The 15790-nt window shown below is 46.9% G+C and overlaps 1 protein-coding gene across 7 annotated transcripts in view; it reads right to left on the bottom strand.

Moving 5' to 3' along the window:
* The window catches only part of ERI3 (ERI1 exoribonuclease family member 3), a 129750-nt gene extending 122487 nt beyond the window's left edge, over nucleotides 1-7263 (bottom strand). The window contains exons 1-2 of one of the 7 annotated variants that reach the window (XR_003433267.1): nucleotides 6879-7248; nucleotides 4366-4441 (exon numbers count right to left, since the gene is read on the bottom strand). Coding sequence is in view for 3 of the 7 variants with exons in the window: in XM_027108770.1 (XP_026964571.1) it covers nucleotides 4366-4441; nucleotides 6879-7013 (211 nt within the window). In the remaining 4 variants the exon portion in view is untranslated. Of the gene's footprint in view, nucleotides 1-4365 lie in introns of all 7 variants that reach the window. The other 6 variants (XM_027108775.1, XM_027108776.1, XM_027108770.1 and 3 more) reach the window with 6 other exon arrangements.
* Between the last annotated feature and the right edge of the window lie 8527 nt (nucleotides 7264-15790).

Below are 15790 nucleotides of genomic sequence, written 5' to 3'. Positions count from 1 at the left end.
TGCAGGGGGCCCAAGATCCATCCCTGGTCAGGGAACTAGATCCCACATGCATGCTGCAACTAAGAGTTCGCATGCCACAACTAAGGAGCCTGCATGCAGCAACTAAGGAGCCCATATGCCACAACTAAGAAGCCGGCGAGCCACAACTAAGGAGCCTGCGAGCCACAACTAAGACCCGGCACAACCAAATAAATAAACAAATATTTTTTAAAAAAAGCGGAAACAGGAAGCGGTGTCTTGGATTAAAGCAACTGCAGCACAAGGAACTCAAAGCCTCTTCCCAAACCCAGTTCCAGGGAAGCAAATCTTCCCGTCTCACAAAGCAGAGAAACTGGCAGGAAGCAGGGTGACAACCAGCTCTTGCTCAGGCCCCTAAATGTGATGTTTCCTTTTACAAATCTGTGCCTTGGCAAATGCTGCTCCCTCTGTTTTGAAATGTACTTCCATTTTCACCAGGCAAACTATTGTTCCTTCTTCAAAATCCAGCTCAAATCTTCCCCTTTTAGTAGCTTTCTCTGACACCTCATCAGAAAGTTAATTGCTTAAGTGATCCAGTAGCACAGTTTAACTTTTATCTCACTATATTGTAAAATTTTAGTTATCTGTTTCTCCTCTTAGCAGTAATTTTCAGCAAGTCAGGTGAGAAGGATGGAAGATAGCAGGTGTAGGGGTGTATGTGTGTGTAAAAAGGCATATTTGAAGAGATCATTTCTTTTTTTCTTTGGCCGTGCAGCATGCGGGACCTTAGTTCCCCAACCAGGGATCAAACCCATGCCCTCTGCAGTGGACACAGGGAGCCTCAACCACTGGACCGCCAGGGAAGTCCCTGAAGAGATCATTTCTTGCACTTGTTTTTTGTCAGACCCTTGAATCCAGTTTAAAATTTCAAGCAGCATTAAAGAAAAGTATAAGATTAGCTTTTCCCATCTAAGGAGTATATGAGTTTAAAAAGTCTGAGGAACACTGAGCTAAACATAGATCCTTAAGGGCAAGGACCACATTTTATTCATTTCTGTATCCCCAGCACAGGGCCAGGCACAAAGTGAGTGTGAGGCAATGTCTGCTGAATGGATTATGATGTCAACTGCTCTGGAATCAGAACATGACAGAACAGAGCAGGGCCTAAGAATCAGGAAAAGCTTCTTTTCTTTCTCTCTCTCTCCTTCTTCCTAGCCCCCTCCCCCCCATTCTGTCCTCCCCAGTTAGAGACAGAGAGTGAGCGAGCATTGCCTTGGTGCCAGAATACTATTAAAAGGATTAATTTAGGGACCGGTGTTTGGACTGTCACATCCAATCACTACCCACAGATCTACAGCTTCCCAAATCAGGCTCATGCAAAGAGGAATCAATTGCAAGGACACAGAGGGTCTGAACAGGCATACTAATGGCTTCCTGAGGTGCCAGCGGCCAGCTCTGACACTCCCATAAATTATCCGCCTTTTGATTTTACCTGTAGCTGTGGGGCACAAGGCACAATTTTGAACATATCAAAGCAATCTCTCGTCACCCAAGGCTCCCCCAAGAATGGACCCAAAGGAGGATGGACTAAAAACAATGACCCAAAGGGAATCTGCTTCCCAGCAGGCCTGTTCCTAGCAGTCATCAATTAAAACCCAACAGGACCAGGTGGATAAAGGGACCCAGATCAACACTAGGAGATATGGATAAGACATGCATTAGATTGCAGTTCTGCAATGACTATATATCTCTCACTCAAAAGAAGAGAGATCACAGCAATAAACTCACACAATTTCATCTGGGGGCAACTCTGCACCAGCTCTAACAGTACCTCGCAGCATGACCTCGGACAACACACTTAACCTTCCTGGGCCTCAGTTTCCTCACATGCGTAGCAGGGACAATAATGCTGACCACCTGACCCGCTTCCCAGAGTGGTGATGAAAAGTAATAAAAAGCATTCAAGAGGCACTTTACAAAGCTACAAGGGTGGCAACATTAATAAACGACCCCAACAGACCAGGAAAATGACTGGCCACACTTCAGTGAATTTCTTTCGGGTAGCTGCTCACTCAGTTCACTTCACTGATGGTGCTGGGGCTAAGGTCCACCCTGAAGAAAGTTCTGGAATTCCGAATGGGACTCCTGCTGGCTGAAGATTTTCCATTATGAAGAGCAGCATCTTGCTTTAGTTATAATTTCCTCCTGTTTGCTGGCTGCCTCTGCCAGGGGCTAGGTTTCTATTACATGGCCACAATGACAACTGGGAGCACCCCAAATGTACGAAGTCAAAGGCCAAGTCACCCAACTGCTACCTGCTTTTTAAAAAATTGTGTAAAATATTGTTAATAACAAAAGTTAAGGACACCTTGCTAAGAGTTTTACATCTCATTAAATCCTTTAACCAACATATTAAGTTCCATTTTACAGATAGAAAAGCTAAACTCAGAGAGGTAAGTCATTTGCCCAAGGTCACATAAGCACTGTTATCAGAAACCTCTAGCAATGCACACCGGAGCTTGCAGGTAGAGGAAGACAATTCATCAGACACTCAACAAATAGTTTATTTGATCCCTGTACCTGACACATACCATCATACTCAACTAGGAGACACTCTCAAAACCAGAAAAAGATCATCAGTTTCTTAGAAGCAAGAAAAGAAGAAGACTAAGTAGGACATATAGAGAATGAGGCAATTCCCTGGGAAGCTTAGGAAAATGGGTCCCCCTCCGTGTGTACAGTTCAAGAAATTCAAAGCAACTAACATTAAGCTATGAGACCAAAGACCAGAATCTCTCCCCGGCTACATTTATTCACTACTACTTTCAACAGAAATGCGTTCCCCCAAACTTCTCATTCATTCCACACCAAACTGTCCTTCCCACATCTTTTCTAATCTGTGAAATAGGAGCTGGTATCGTCAACAATTTCTCTGGTAGACATCCTTTAAGCTCAAGTAGATGGCCAGGAAATTAGCAAAGACAACCAGTATACACAAAGATGCAAAGATTCAGGTATACTCAATTTTCAACTGTCAAAATACTGCCTCAAAGGTGAAAATGTTATCCATGTAACTGCCACAGCCTCCTTACTGGTCTCTCTGCCTCAGGTACTATCCTCTTCAATCCATTCTTAACACTGAACATTAAAATTAAAGCAAACTTTCTAAAACACACATCTAGTATCAGTCCACTTCTTAAAACCTTTCAATGGCTTCTCACGGCTTTTATGATGGTCTGATCCAGTGGTTGGTCCACAGGCCAAATCCAGCTGCCACCTGTTTTTATAAAGTTTACTGGAACACAGCCATGCTCACTCATTTTCCTACTATGGCTGCTTTTGTGCTATAGCAGCAGAGTAAACAGTTGTGACACAAACCCATAAAGACTAAATATTTACTACCTGACCCTTTACAGTAAAAGTTTGCTGACCTAGTCTAATCTTTTTTTCTACCCACCATTTAATCCTAAGAGCTTATGAGGCCCTGGCTTCTGCTTACCTTTCCTCCTTAATTTCTCACTGTATTCTCCTGTCTCCTGCCCACCGAGTACTGTATGTTTCAATCACACTGAACTTCAGTTTCTCAAACTCAACAAAGCTCTGACCTTCACACTTGTTTCTTCACATCTTCGTCTAATTCTAGCTGAGTAGGTTACTTCCTCTGAAAAGCCTTCCCTGAACCCACCAGTCTGGGCTGGAGATCCTTCTAACTACTCTCAAGCACATATACTTACCTCGTTACAGCACTCTCAGAGGTCTTGTGACTGCTTCAATACTATCTGTCTCGCCCATGAACTTGTAAGCTCTTTGGTGTCAGGGACAGCAGCTGTCTTGTTCACCACCACAATCCCACCACCAAGCAAAATGCCTGGACCTCAGTTATTCAACAAACAGCCTCTGACATCCTGGATATCAATCATCAGAGTCTACCTTTTTAGCCAGCCCCAATCCTCGTAAAACGGAGACAGACTGGGATTAACCATCCACCCAAAGGTGACCCACAACCCAAATTTGATAAATGCATGTGACCAAGATCCCAAAGGCCTTGGTCAAATGCATTTATCAGAAGCCAAATAAATGTGATCCTTCCTATTGTCTTAAGATGTGTATTTCTCAGGATAAAGGATTATTCTGGTTCTATTCAACCTTCCTGAACTTCAAGTAGGTGCTCATGTAATGCCCACTGAGAAATCATGGCAGAACTTGAAAGTATGGATATCCCACCTTCAACTCTCACCACTTTATAGACTTTGGGTAAGTTTCAGTAGTTTTTTAGCATATGGTATCTTGTCAGGAAAAGCTACAGAAAAGTACAGTCTGCACCAGTCCCCACTCCCCACCCTCCAAGCCCAAATACTCATAAGGAAGAAGTCAAGCCAAACCTTGACCATGCAACAGGATTCTCACCTCTCCTTACTTCGAAGATGCCAAGACTGGCCGCTGGGGATGCTGAAGGTTCTGTGAGAGCTGGAAAGCCCCAATGCTGTGGATAAATACAGATCTCTGCAACAACTCTATTTCAATACTGTTTGAAACAACTTAAAGATCACACTATACTTCAAACTCCTAAACTCAAACTACTTTGGGATAACAGTTATCTATGTGAAAGCACAGTGCCAGGACAGGGCTTTCAGAAGCTACTAGTACTACAGGTGACCTTTGAACAACACAGATTTGAACTGCGCAGGTCCACTTCTTATGTGCAGATGTTTCTCAATAAATAAATATATTGGGAGATTTTTTTTGGAGATTTGTGACAATTTGAAAAAGCCCGCAGATAAACCACATAGCCTAGAAATACCAAAAGAATTAAGAAAAAGTTAGGATGTCATGAATGCATTAAATATAAGTAGATATACACATAACATACAAAATATGTGTTAATCAACTGCTTATGTCATCAGTAAGGCTTCTGGTCAATGCTATTAGTAGTTACGTTTTGGGGGAGTCAAAAGTTATAAGCAGATTTTCAACTGTGTGGGGAGTCGGTTACCCTAACCTCTGCGTTTTTTCAATGGTCAACAATATATATTTTTGCAATGATGAATTTCATCTTCTCTAGTGGCATACTTTTCTTCCTAAGGAGGTTTATCTCCTAGAAATACTAAATATTTACAATATCTGAGCTTGGACTGAGAGAGATGGCCATGAAGTCGTGGCTCTCTGGATAATCCCGAATCCTAGTCTAGCCAAGGAGGGGATACTAGTAAAGGCTGACAATATTCAGAACTCAGGCACTGAAGCAGGGATTGGGGGAAACACTGGTTGCCACAAAGCCACAGGCCATACTGCAAATGGCCACACAGACCAGGAAACACTTGCAGGATATATCTAGGTCTGCCTCAAGTTCTAAAAAAGTCAAGGTAATCAAACCCCAAATCAAATCATCAATGGACACCTATCATATTTATCACTTAATTCAGATTTTCCATACTCCGGTTTCTCTTCAGATCACTTAAATCTTGCACCTTTTACTCATCAGATCTTCAAAAGGATTAGAAGTTGCAGAAGTGCCCTTGTAAGCTAGCAACGCCCTTGCACAAAGAAACACCTAGGTTTGGAACCAATCTATTCCTTCTACCACTCTACACATTTAACACTTTATTCTACTCAGATCCCCTGGAAAAATGCCACTCGCCAACCTACCCCACCGCAAAGAAAACACTTTTCAAAATGAAAGGGAATAAAAGCACTTTTATTTGGAAATTTCAAGTTGCAAGGAGAGCGCTCAGCCAAGCTCTATGACCTAGCTAGCCGATTATTTACAGGATCTTTGGGCAGGAATTGTTAATGAGTTTTTAATTTGGAGTGCTTAAGTTGCCAAAGTGCTCTGAGCTCCAGTGAAGCACCACAGAATCCATAAAGGAAACCTTATCAATCACTTCCCGGCAGCTACCTCCCCCAACTCCCCCCACGAAAGGCAGCCAAGTGGGTTTCTAACCAAGATCACAGACACACACATTAGTGAAGTCACACTCCAAGTCCCTGTTTATAAATTGGCTTTCAAATGCTAGGGGATTCAGGTATAATATACTTAAGCTCCAGGCATGAACCCACCAAAACAAGGCATGCTGTGTATGATAAAGTCAGAATAAAGCAGAATTTGATGAAGCCAATTTCTGGTAGAAACTCTACAATCAAAAATCATTCAGCCAATCACAACCTACTATCGTTCAAATAGTGTACGGTCTTTAGCCAATGGGATTCCTGGTTTTTTGCCCTTCGCCTGGGAGACTGATAAAATGTCTGACAAGAACTAATACCAGAGAAGTGGCCAGAGACCTACAGCAGAGGGAATGATGGGTACCATCAGTTTACAAAATCCAGCCCTAAGGACAGAATCCAAACCCCCAATGAGAAGCCACGTTCAGCATCTTCCAAGCCAACAAGGAGCAGTTATATTTTGCAAGAACTCGCAATCAAGCCCCAATCCAAGTTCATGCCTTTTTGTTTTAAGAAAACACCTGTTGCTGGAGCATTTGCAGGAAAAGCAAACAGAAAGCTAGCCAAGTTAGGCCCCTTATTCAATCCTTCCACCGTAACTACGACCACCGCAACAGATTTACAAAAAGAAGTAAACTGCTACGCTTGTGTGTCTGTGTGTGTGTGTGTGTTGGGGAGAGGGTAAAGGGAATGTTCTCTCTACCATCTCCTTGCTAGCTTTCTATCCTCTTTGGTCAAAGCTCTCTTCCTCCTCCTAAGCAATCCCAGGTAGGAAGTCAGCATGCTTAATCACCTCACCCAGCCTGTCTTTCAAAGCCCTGCCCCTCTCCTTCTCCGCCTAAACGTTTCTCAGTAGACCATGCATCCAGGGTGAGCACATGGGCCAGCACCCCAGGCTGCACAAACTGCGCGCCGCGACCCTCACCCCGCATGCATTACCAGGGCCCAAACTGGGGGGGCCTCGCCGCATCACCCACCCCGGGGTGTTGCCCCCAACTCGGGCCCATCCAAGTCCAGGGAATTGTAAGGGGAGGAGCAGGGGGCCAGGAGACCAGCCCTCCTTCCCAGGGCCGCCCCCGCCCCCCGTCAGCAGCGGGAGAGGCTGTCGCCATGGCAACGCCCCCTCCTCGGGGCCAGCGCGGCAGGCTCCCTCCAGGTGCAGGCCCCGACTTCTCCCTCGGCCTGAGCAGGCGCTCAGGGCAGTTTACGGCGGCGGGCGCGGCCCGCGCCGACTGCGGCGCCGGCCAGGCAGAGGCAGGGCCAGCTCCGCCCGCTCCCCACCGCCCGTTCCCGGCCGCCTCAACAGCGGCAGCCAGCACCACGAGTCCACAACACACCGACTCACCTCCGCGCACTCTGACCCCGGCCGACGCGGCGGACGGGCGGGCGCGATGGCCAACCGCTGAGCCCGCCGCCGGCTCCTGCGACCAATGGGCTGCACGGGGGCGGGGCTTCTTCTCCCCAAAGGCTCGCTCTCCCGCCGACATGCGCGCGAAGGTGCGCCAAGATGGTGACTCCCCACCGCAGGCCTTATGGGACTTGTAGTGTCGAGGTTGCACGTATTTAGAAGAAAGTGAAGGGGGGGCCTCACTTCTGAGCTGTGAAAGAAATTTTCTACAAAAGGAAACTTTCTAAGGCCTAGAGAAACCCAGGTCCCCCACTTCCGTTTTCCCACCTTCCAATATACTCATGAGGTGAATATAGGCTCATAAGGTGACATGTTGTATTTAGATGTCAGCTTCTCATGATTAGTTCATTCAGCAAGCCACTACTATCATTTACTCTCTGAGGTCGGCCTGGGGAAAGACCTGAGAGGAGGGGGATTTTAGGCGAAGAAAAAAATGCTTAGATTTCTGAAGGGCCTTCCCAAGGAAGAGGGAGCTAAGTTGTTAAGATCAGCTCCACAGGGAACTTCAGAGTTAAAAAGGATTCTGGCCTCAGCTGTGGAGAGTTTCCACAGTCAGTCTTTTCAGTCAACTGGAGAGAACTCTGGCCAAAGCCAGAGATGTATTTCTTCATCTTGGTTGTGCCTCTCTGGTAAGTCATGGGCACTAGGTTCTGAGCTGGGAAACCCCAGCCTTGGCCAAGCCAGTGATGGTTTTGACAGCCTCCCGGTCAGCCAGGAACCATCTGTGACCAGCTTCGGTCACCAAGCCCTCTGTCTGACATCTACACTTTTTCACTTAAGAAAATGTCGTCAGGTCTGGGCCCTACCACCTCCGTGAAATCTGACCTTAACATAATGAATGGTTCCCACCTGAGCTGGGAAAGCCTGGTAATCCCCCCTTTAAGGAATGCCTTCCTTAATCCCACACGATGGGTTAGGTGATACTACTCTGCACCTACGGAATTTATTGCATTGTTTTATAATTGTCCGTTTCTTTGTTGTCTCTCCCCCAGGGTTGTAAACTCCTGTAAGGTAGGCATTATTTCTATATTGTTCATGCTGTAAAGTAATATCCAGCACAGTACCAGGCATAAAGCAGACACACAATAAATGTTTGTGAACAAATGAGGGAATAAACACCAGCAGGGACAGGTGTCACTTAACCAAGGGTCAGTGAAGTGGAAGCACATCTGCCTATCGCCTGATTCTTGGAGCTGGAATTGGGTCTTCCTCTTTCCATTAATGTTATCTAGATGTTAATCCCAGTTGATCGTATCAGTCAACATATTTTATAGTGCCTCTGCTAAGTGTCAGGCACTGTTTCTGTTGCTGAGGATTCACTGGTGAATAAGACACACAAAATCTGTGTCCTCAGGGAGCTTTTACATTGAGGAGGAGGAGGGGAGAGGAAGAACAGACAATAAACAAGTAAGTAAATAGATAAATAAAATTAGACCAGTATAAAATAGATAGCTGGTGGGAAGCAGCCGCATAGCACAAGATCAGCTCGTGCTTGTGACCACCTAGAGGAGTGGGATAGGGAGGGAGGGAGGGAGACGCAAGAGGCAGGAGATATGGGGATATATGTATATGTATAGCTGATTCACTTTTTTATAAAGCAGAAATTAACACACCATTGTAAAGCAATTATACTCCAATAAAGATGTTTAAAAAAAAATTAGACTAATAAGAGGCCTTAGTATGGCCTCTCTTGTCTCTGGCGTTGTTATATCCTGAATCTGGCCTGAGAATATGGCATAGCCAGCCTTCTTGGCTGTAAGAATGAAGTAAACACACACTATGAGAATTGGAGGCTTTCCTTAAGGCCCAGCCCCAGTATCCTCCATGGAACGCTTGACTTCCCCAAAATGTGTTCTTTCCTCCTTGGTGCTCTAGAGCTCATCTGAACAACTTCCAGGGCCTCACCACATTGTAAGCTCTTTTTGGACAAAGACCAGGCAAAATGCACTCAAATAATAGGACAGTTTAAGTACACTTGGTACCTTACACTGCTGCCTAACCCAGCATTTGGCTCCCTCAAGCCTTTGGCTGTGTTCTGGTTCCCTAGAAAACAAAGCCTGAGGCAAAGCTTATGAAGTAAGATTTCATTGGGAAATGTAATCCCTGGACAGCAAGAGTGAGGGGGAAAAGAGAAGTGAGGCAGGGAAGGAGGGAATGAAAATATAAAGTAGTATTGTTATGACCAAAGCTTAACAGAAAGCACAGCTAGTTGCTCTGTCCTACAGACCATGTAGAACCATCACTTCTCAGACAGGAAGAAAGGGAGGGTTGCGTTACCCCATCACTCCCGTAGCCACAGGGGGCGCCAGATCCCACACCCTAAAGCACAGTGGTTCATCTGAGACTAGAAAGGATGAGAGGAGCCTCTGGCTTGGTCAAAATAGGCCACTGCAGTCCCATCACAATGCGCACATTGGAAGCTCTTTCAGAACCTAACCCTCCTCCCAGAGGGCACTGAGACAACCAGATGTGTTAGTAAATGACGTGATAGTAGTGGCAGCTGGGTTGTCCATAAAACAGGTGGCCAAGGTCTAGGGTGGGGCAAGCAGATGGGGCGAGTGAATTTTCGGAGACAGATGAACTGAGTCCAGTACAGGCACATATACACCCTGGGTAGACTGCCTGGCTGCTGGATTCAGTGACTGAACTAAAGTGAACACTGAGAGCAAGAACCAAAGAGAACCACATGGGTTCTTCTGCAGCCCTGTCAAACCACCAGGAAAATCCACAAGATAGCCATCAAAGTTGGGACCTTAGCAACTGAAGGGCAGAGAACCCAGGACCCAAGGACAGTGCATGGCAGCCCCCAAACTTGGCACAGCTGAGAGAACCCAGACTGGATCCGAAACCGTTTTATCTGATAAGTGGAGAAACTGCTTCTGCCATTCTCAGTCCTGTAAGCTATGTAAGATAGCATAGTGCAGTTATAGGGAGAGTGAGCGTGGAGAGAGCCTGCTCAGGTGTGCATCCTGGCTCTATCTGTGACCTTAGGCAAGTCACATATTCTCTGAGGCTCAGTTTCTTCATCTCTATAGTGTAGATAATACTAGTACCTACTTGTTATTAGAATTAAACATGCTTAGCACAGTATCCTGCATAAAGAGTGCAGTAAATATTGGCTGTTACTATTATTCTTGCCCCTCCCCCACCCCTCTTCCAACTCCTCTTCCCACCGTGACCACCACCATACCACCTCCTTGCTCCCCCACGCCCAGCCCCAGTCTTCTCTGCTCCAAGAGCAGTGGAGCCTAGACCTGGCCATGCCTTCTTCACCCTGCTTTCCCCAGAGCTGTTCCCTATGAGCCCGAGCCATTCATCTCCCTGGTGACCTGAATCTGAACTAAGAGATGGATGTGGTGTGGCTGAGGCCAGGGTGGTAATGTGCTCCCTTATCTCTGTGCCCCTCACTGGGGCCTAGTTAATTTTCCCTTTGATTTTAATATAGATTTATTGAAAGTTTCAGTTATCAAAACAAACTGCGGCAGCAAATTGGTGTTCTTTGCTGGCCTACAAGTGCCTATAAAGCTGCCATGCTCGGGAACGAATGGCGCTCTCCAGGAGGTCAGTCATGGCAACAGGAAGTCCCTGGGGACGTACACACTGCCGTTTAATATTTTTCTTATTAGCCTTTTTCTTCTTGGCTATCTAAGCCTCCCCTTTAAATCGGAAATCAAATGGAGCCACCTGCCCAGAGAGGCTCTCTTCCCCAAGCTGCTCCACTGTTCCTTCTCCAGTCCTGGCCTCCCCACCTCTAATCCTCTGACTTCTCCCGGCCTCACCCATTGTTCCAGAGAGAGTTGTGATTCACATGCCCCAGAGGTATGGCCCAATGCCCCGTTCCAACTGTGGAAGGTTGGCTTAGGCTATCCAGCCACTAGTCAGAAACAAAGAATCCCTAGAAAAGATTGGGGCCTCTTCCAGATCTGGTGCTCAGAAGGGAGGAAAAAACAAAGTTTTTAAAGCAAAAGAGTTGTTTTCCAAAGGGCAGACAGTCCTGTCAGGAGCTACTGAACTCAACAGAAGCAAAAAGGAGATGATGATCCTAGAGATTGGGCAGATTTTCCTTCCAGCTCAAGAATTGTCTGATTTCATTCTCACATCCCCACTGCCATTCCCAATAAGGCCCCTCCTCTCAATCCCAGCTTGATTTTTCAGACCCTCCATTTTCTGGTACCAATCTGCCTCTCTAAGTGCAACCTGGTTTCTTGCTTGCCCCAGTGGCTCTTATAGGTAGAACCACTCACTGCCACCTCGAGGCTCTGGAATCAATCCTGTCCCAGGGGAGAGGCTTCATGATCTGGTAACCGCTCCTCTCCCGGTCATCATCTCCTCTTCTGGGCCTGAGGTGCTGCTGGGTCACTTGTACATGCCGCATCCCAATTCCCAAGGGCTTCTCCTTGCTCTTAAACAATTCCCTGCCAGCAACAAGGGCTACTGCTCTTCCTCAGAACTCAGACTATGACTAAAGGTCCTGACGGCTGTAGCTGTCCAGCTAGAGTGGTGGCAGGTGCAAGGGTTTGGATCCAGAGAGTCCAGGAGTTGAACCTTGGCTCTGACGCTTGCTGCCTCTGTGACTTGGGGAACCTCTCTGTGGTTTCATTGCATCTTGTGCTTGCATCTACTCTTTTCTAAGGACCACTCTATAATGAAACGACTTGTCTGTATTGCTCACCTACAATACTCTGAGATCCTCGAGGAAGAAGACTGTGTTTTAATGGTCTTTATATTCCAAATACGTCTATTTGATGAATAAGTAAAGTTCCTCTACTATAAAATGGAGACAATACCTACATAAACAAGAAAACACCTACCACAGTGCCGAACCAACATGAGGTAGGTGCTCAGTGAGTGGTTTCCTTCATCATTTTTCCCTTGAAGTTGGTCATCAGCCACCAGCACTCTCACTTTTTGCCTGTTCCCATCTCGGCTTCAAGTTCAGCTCTTCTCTCCTGTTGCCTTGCTGGAGCCCTTCCACCACAGTTCAAATGACAGCATTCACCCTGGCCCCTTTAAAGTGACGCCAACTTCTCCTCTCCTCTAGACCAGGCTCCCTCCATTTCTCCAAATCTACTCACAAACTGATGTCTCCTGGTGGCTCTATTCCCTGGACTACCTTGCAGCTCATCTATAGCAGTGCAGATGCTCCCTGCCATCTATACCAGCTGGTGATACCAATAAATTTACATTAATGTTAGCACACCAATGTCGCTGATTCTAGGCCCCCGCCCGCTCCTGTAGAAATATTGGTCCCCTGCAGTGTTCCTTAAAAAAAGCCTCAATTGTGCCCATGGGGCAATACAAGCTACTATGATCCACTAATTCTGTCATTAAGTGCACCATGGATGCTGGCCTTGAATGCCTCTGCCCGATGTGCTCAATTCTCATGGTACCATGACAGTGTGAGAGCATGACACTCTCAAAGTAGGAAGATGACTCCCTCCATATTACATGCAGCTAGGGGGATGTGAAGCCCCACAGCAGGGAGGTGTGAGCTCTTAAGTGTTTCAGAGGCAGGTCTTTCCACTTATTTAACCAGTCCTTTTTCTTCCCATTTTGTACACCTACTACCACTTCCCATTTTGTACATCTACTACCACCAGAGGAGCGAAAATAGGGTGAGTTTAATAAAAGCCATTATACTGAACCAGACCCACGATCCCTCTTCAACCCTTAGTCCTATTGTGGAGACTGGCTGCTCTGCCAGAACTCCCTCTCCTGTATCATTAGGTTTCCCTCTGGAGCTCTGCTGGCCCTTCCAGCAATATGGTGTCCATTGGGTTATCCAGTCATGCTGGTGTATACCTGATCCAGTTATGGGCTTGGTTCAAAATTGTTTTCCTCTGAGAGGATTTTCAGCCCCATGTAAAACAGTGGATTCAAATAGATATTTGGGTCAGGGGATGTTGCCTGGCTCCCCACACTGGATGTAGCCAAGTATCAGCTCCAAATCCCATAGGACCACCATTACACTAAATTTCCACCCCCCCCCAGGATTTAGTGAATCAATTCCTTTTACTGCCTACCACCTTCTGTTACCTTCCCAGACTAGCAGGGCCTTGTCCTTACACTAGACTCCTTGTGGTTTCATAGCTCCTCCTTCCTGGTCTTGACTTGGTGTTCAAGTCCTCTACACTCAGGCTTCAACCTATGCTTCCAGCCTTATTTCCTAGTAGTTCTTTAACTCCCCTTCTCTTCCAGGCCAAAGGGACTGATTATTACTCATCAAGGAGCTTTGTATTTCTCTGCCTCCAAGACTTTGCTGGTGGTTCTCTCAAAGGGGAGTGCCTTCCCCATTCCCATCTCTCAACTGAACCCCGGGAGAAGCGTGCCCTGCTCCAGGAAGTATTTCCTGATCCCCAAGGGGCTATTCCTTCCCCTCTCCTGAGTCCCCAAACCCTATCTGCCTGTCACACCCTGCATGGTAGGTGGTAATGCACAGGCCAGAGGCTTGCTCAGCATTCTTATCTCTAGGCACTGCCCAACCACAGCCCCCAGGACCTGAGAATGCTGTTGTAGGGCTTTTAAGAGGGCATCCAGGGCCTTCAGGGGATCTCCTCCAGCAACCCCAGCTGAACTAAGAGCTTGTGTGTATACTTTTTCAAGATGCAACAAACATTCTTTGAATATCTAGTTTGTGCTAGGCTCCTTGAAAACTCAGGACAGGAACATGAGCCACAGACACAGTTCTTGCCCTCATAGAACTTACACTCTACTGAAGGAGACAGATGGGTAAGGAAACAAGTGTCACTCAGAGTGATAACTGTGATCATAGAGACCAGTTGCCATGAAGGTTTTAGGATGAGGGGTCAATCACAGCTGGAAAGGTTTCTCAGAGCAGGTGACATTTAAGTCAAGTCTTAAAGGTTGAGCAGGACTTTCCCAGGCCCAGGAGGTGGGGGAGAAAAGAATGAAGAGGGCAATACTGGCAAAGGGAATGACATGACAAAGGCTCAAGGCAAAGAAATGGCCCACGTGTGGATGGGAAGAAAGCCAGTACTACTGGAGCAGAAAGTGTGGCAAAGCGAGTGGTGAAAGAAGAGTTTGAAGAAGTAGGCAAGAGTTAAATTCATGTGTAGTCTTATAAGCAAGCCTTCTTAAGGTGTTTGGACTTGATCTTGAAGGCAATAGAGAGCCACCCAAGGGTTTAAAGCAGGGCAGTGACTAGGTCAGTTCGGTGTTAGGGTGGTACTGCTCAAACTTTAATGTGCTTGCATTCCAAGCGCCTGGAGATCTTGTTAAAATGCAAATTGTCATTCTGTGGACCTGGGAAAGGCCTGAGATTCTGCATTTCTCAGAGTTCCCTGGTGACACTGATGCTGCTGGTCCTCAGACCCCACGAGGAGTAGGCAGGTCTTAGTGCGATCTCGCTGGCCCTACTTCCCACCTTCCCCAATGCGTCCACTCACAGAGCATTCTTCTATTCACTGAAAACGGGTCAAGGCTGCTGTGGTTCTTCACTTTTATTTAGCATCTATATTTTAGAAGTTGTTAATTGATAATTTGCTCCACGCCCAGCAAGGATCAGGTGCAGGGGGCGCAGGGCTGGGGGAAGACAATAAGCAAGACATTTTCCTGCCCAAAAGCTTTCAGCGTCATCTGTGAAGGGGCAGTTTTCCCTGAGCTGCCCTCTGCCAGACTTGTCATAAAAATGGTAAATGAGGCATGTCTCAGTAGTGCTCCCTGGGGCCCCACCTCCTCGGCAGCCCCATCCAGAGATGATCCTGTTTATCCCTAACGGTTGTCTGGGACCTCTAAATCAATTCCCTGTCTGATACAAAAACCCTGGTCCTCCCCAGTCCTCCTCCCAATTCCAGGCTATGTCAATTTGTAAAATTGGAGGCACGTGTGATGACAGGCGTTATAAGCGCAGGCTCTGAAGTCAGGCTGCCTCGGTTCATGGCCCAGCTCCATTACTTATTAGCTGGGTGACCTTGGGCAAGTGGCTTGAGTTCTCTAAGCCTCAGCCTTCTCATCTGTAAATTGGGGGTAATAACTCTTCCTGTGTCACGGGCTGTTTTGAGACTCAGATGTGGCAATGCCTATAAAGCACAGCCCCTGAAACAAGCAGAGAGTACCCCATAACTGTTAGCTATTGTTTTTATAAATACAAAAACCTACTGTACAGGAGCTTACCAAAGCCCTGTTGAAAGCCTGTATAAGCGAAAATCCCTGTCATCCCCTCTCCACCCAGGATGGCTTTTTCTGCTGTACCAACCCCTCCCTAATGCTGGGGAAACAGAACACAGCCCGAGGCCGGCAGTGCAGAGGTGCCCCGCTGGATAAGGCAGCCTTTGGAGAGCACTTGCAGGACAGGAGGCTTCAGCCTCCCAAAGCTGAGGCTCCGTGTTGGAGGCGGATGCTTTGTGGATTCCCTCCTACCTCCACGCATCCCCACAGTGTCCCCTCTGCCCGGGTCACCCAGGCTGCCCCTCCTTCCGGCTGCAGGGAGAGAGGCAGCTTCAATCATTCATCTTAATGTCT

This window comes from Aethalodelphis obliquidens, unplaced genomic scaffold (genome assembly GCF_003676395.1).
Source record: "Aethalodelphis obliquidens isolate GAN/ISIS:26980383/991018 unplaced genomic scaffold, ASM367639v1 scaffold9, whole genome shotgun sequence".
In the NCBI taxonomy this organism is placed as follows: domain Eukaryota; kingdom Metazoa; phylum Chordata; class Mammalia; order Artiodactyla; family Delphinidae; genus Aethalodelphis; species Aethalodelphis obliquidens.
The sequence above is the reverse complement of the archived record's forward strand: the minus strand, read 5'-3'. Positions and strand labels throughout refer to the sequence as shown.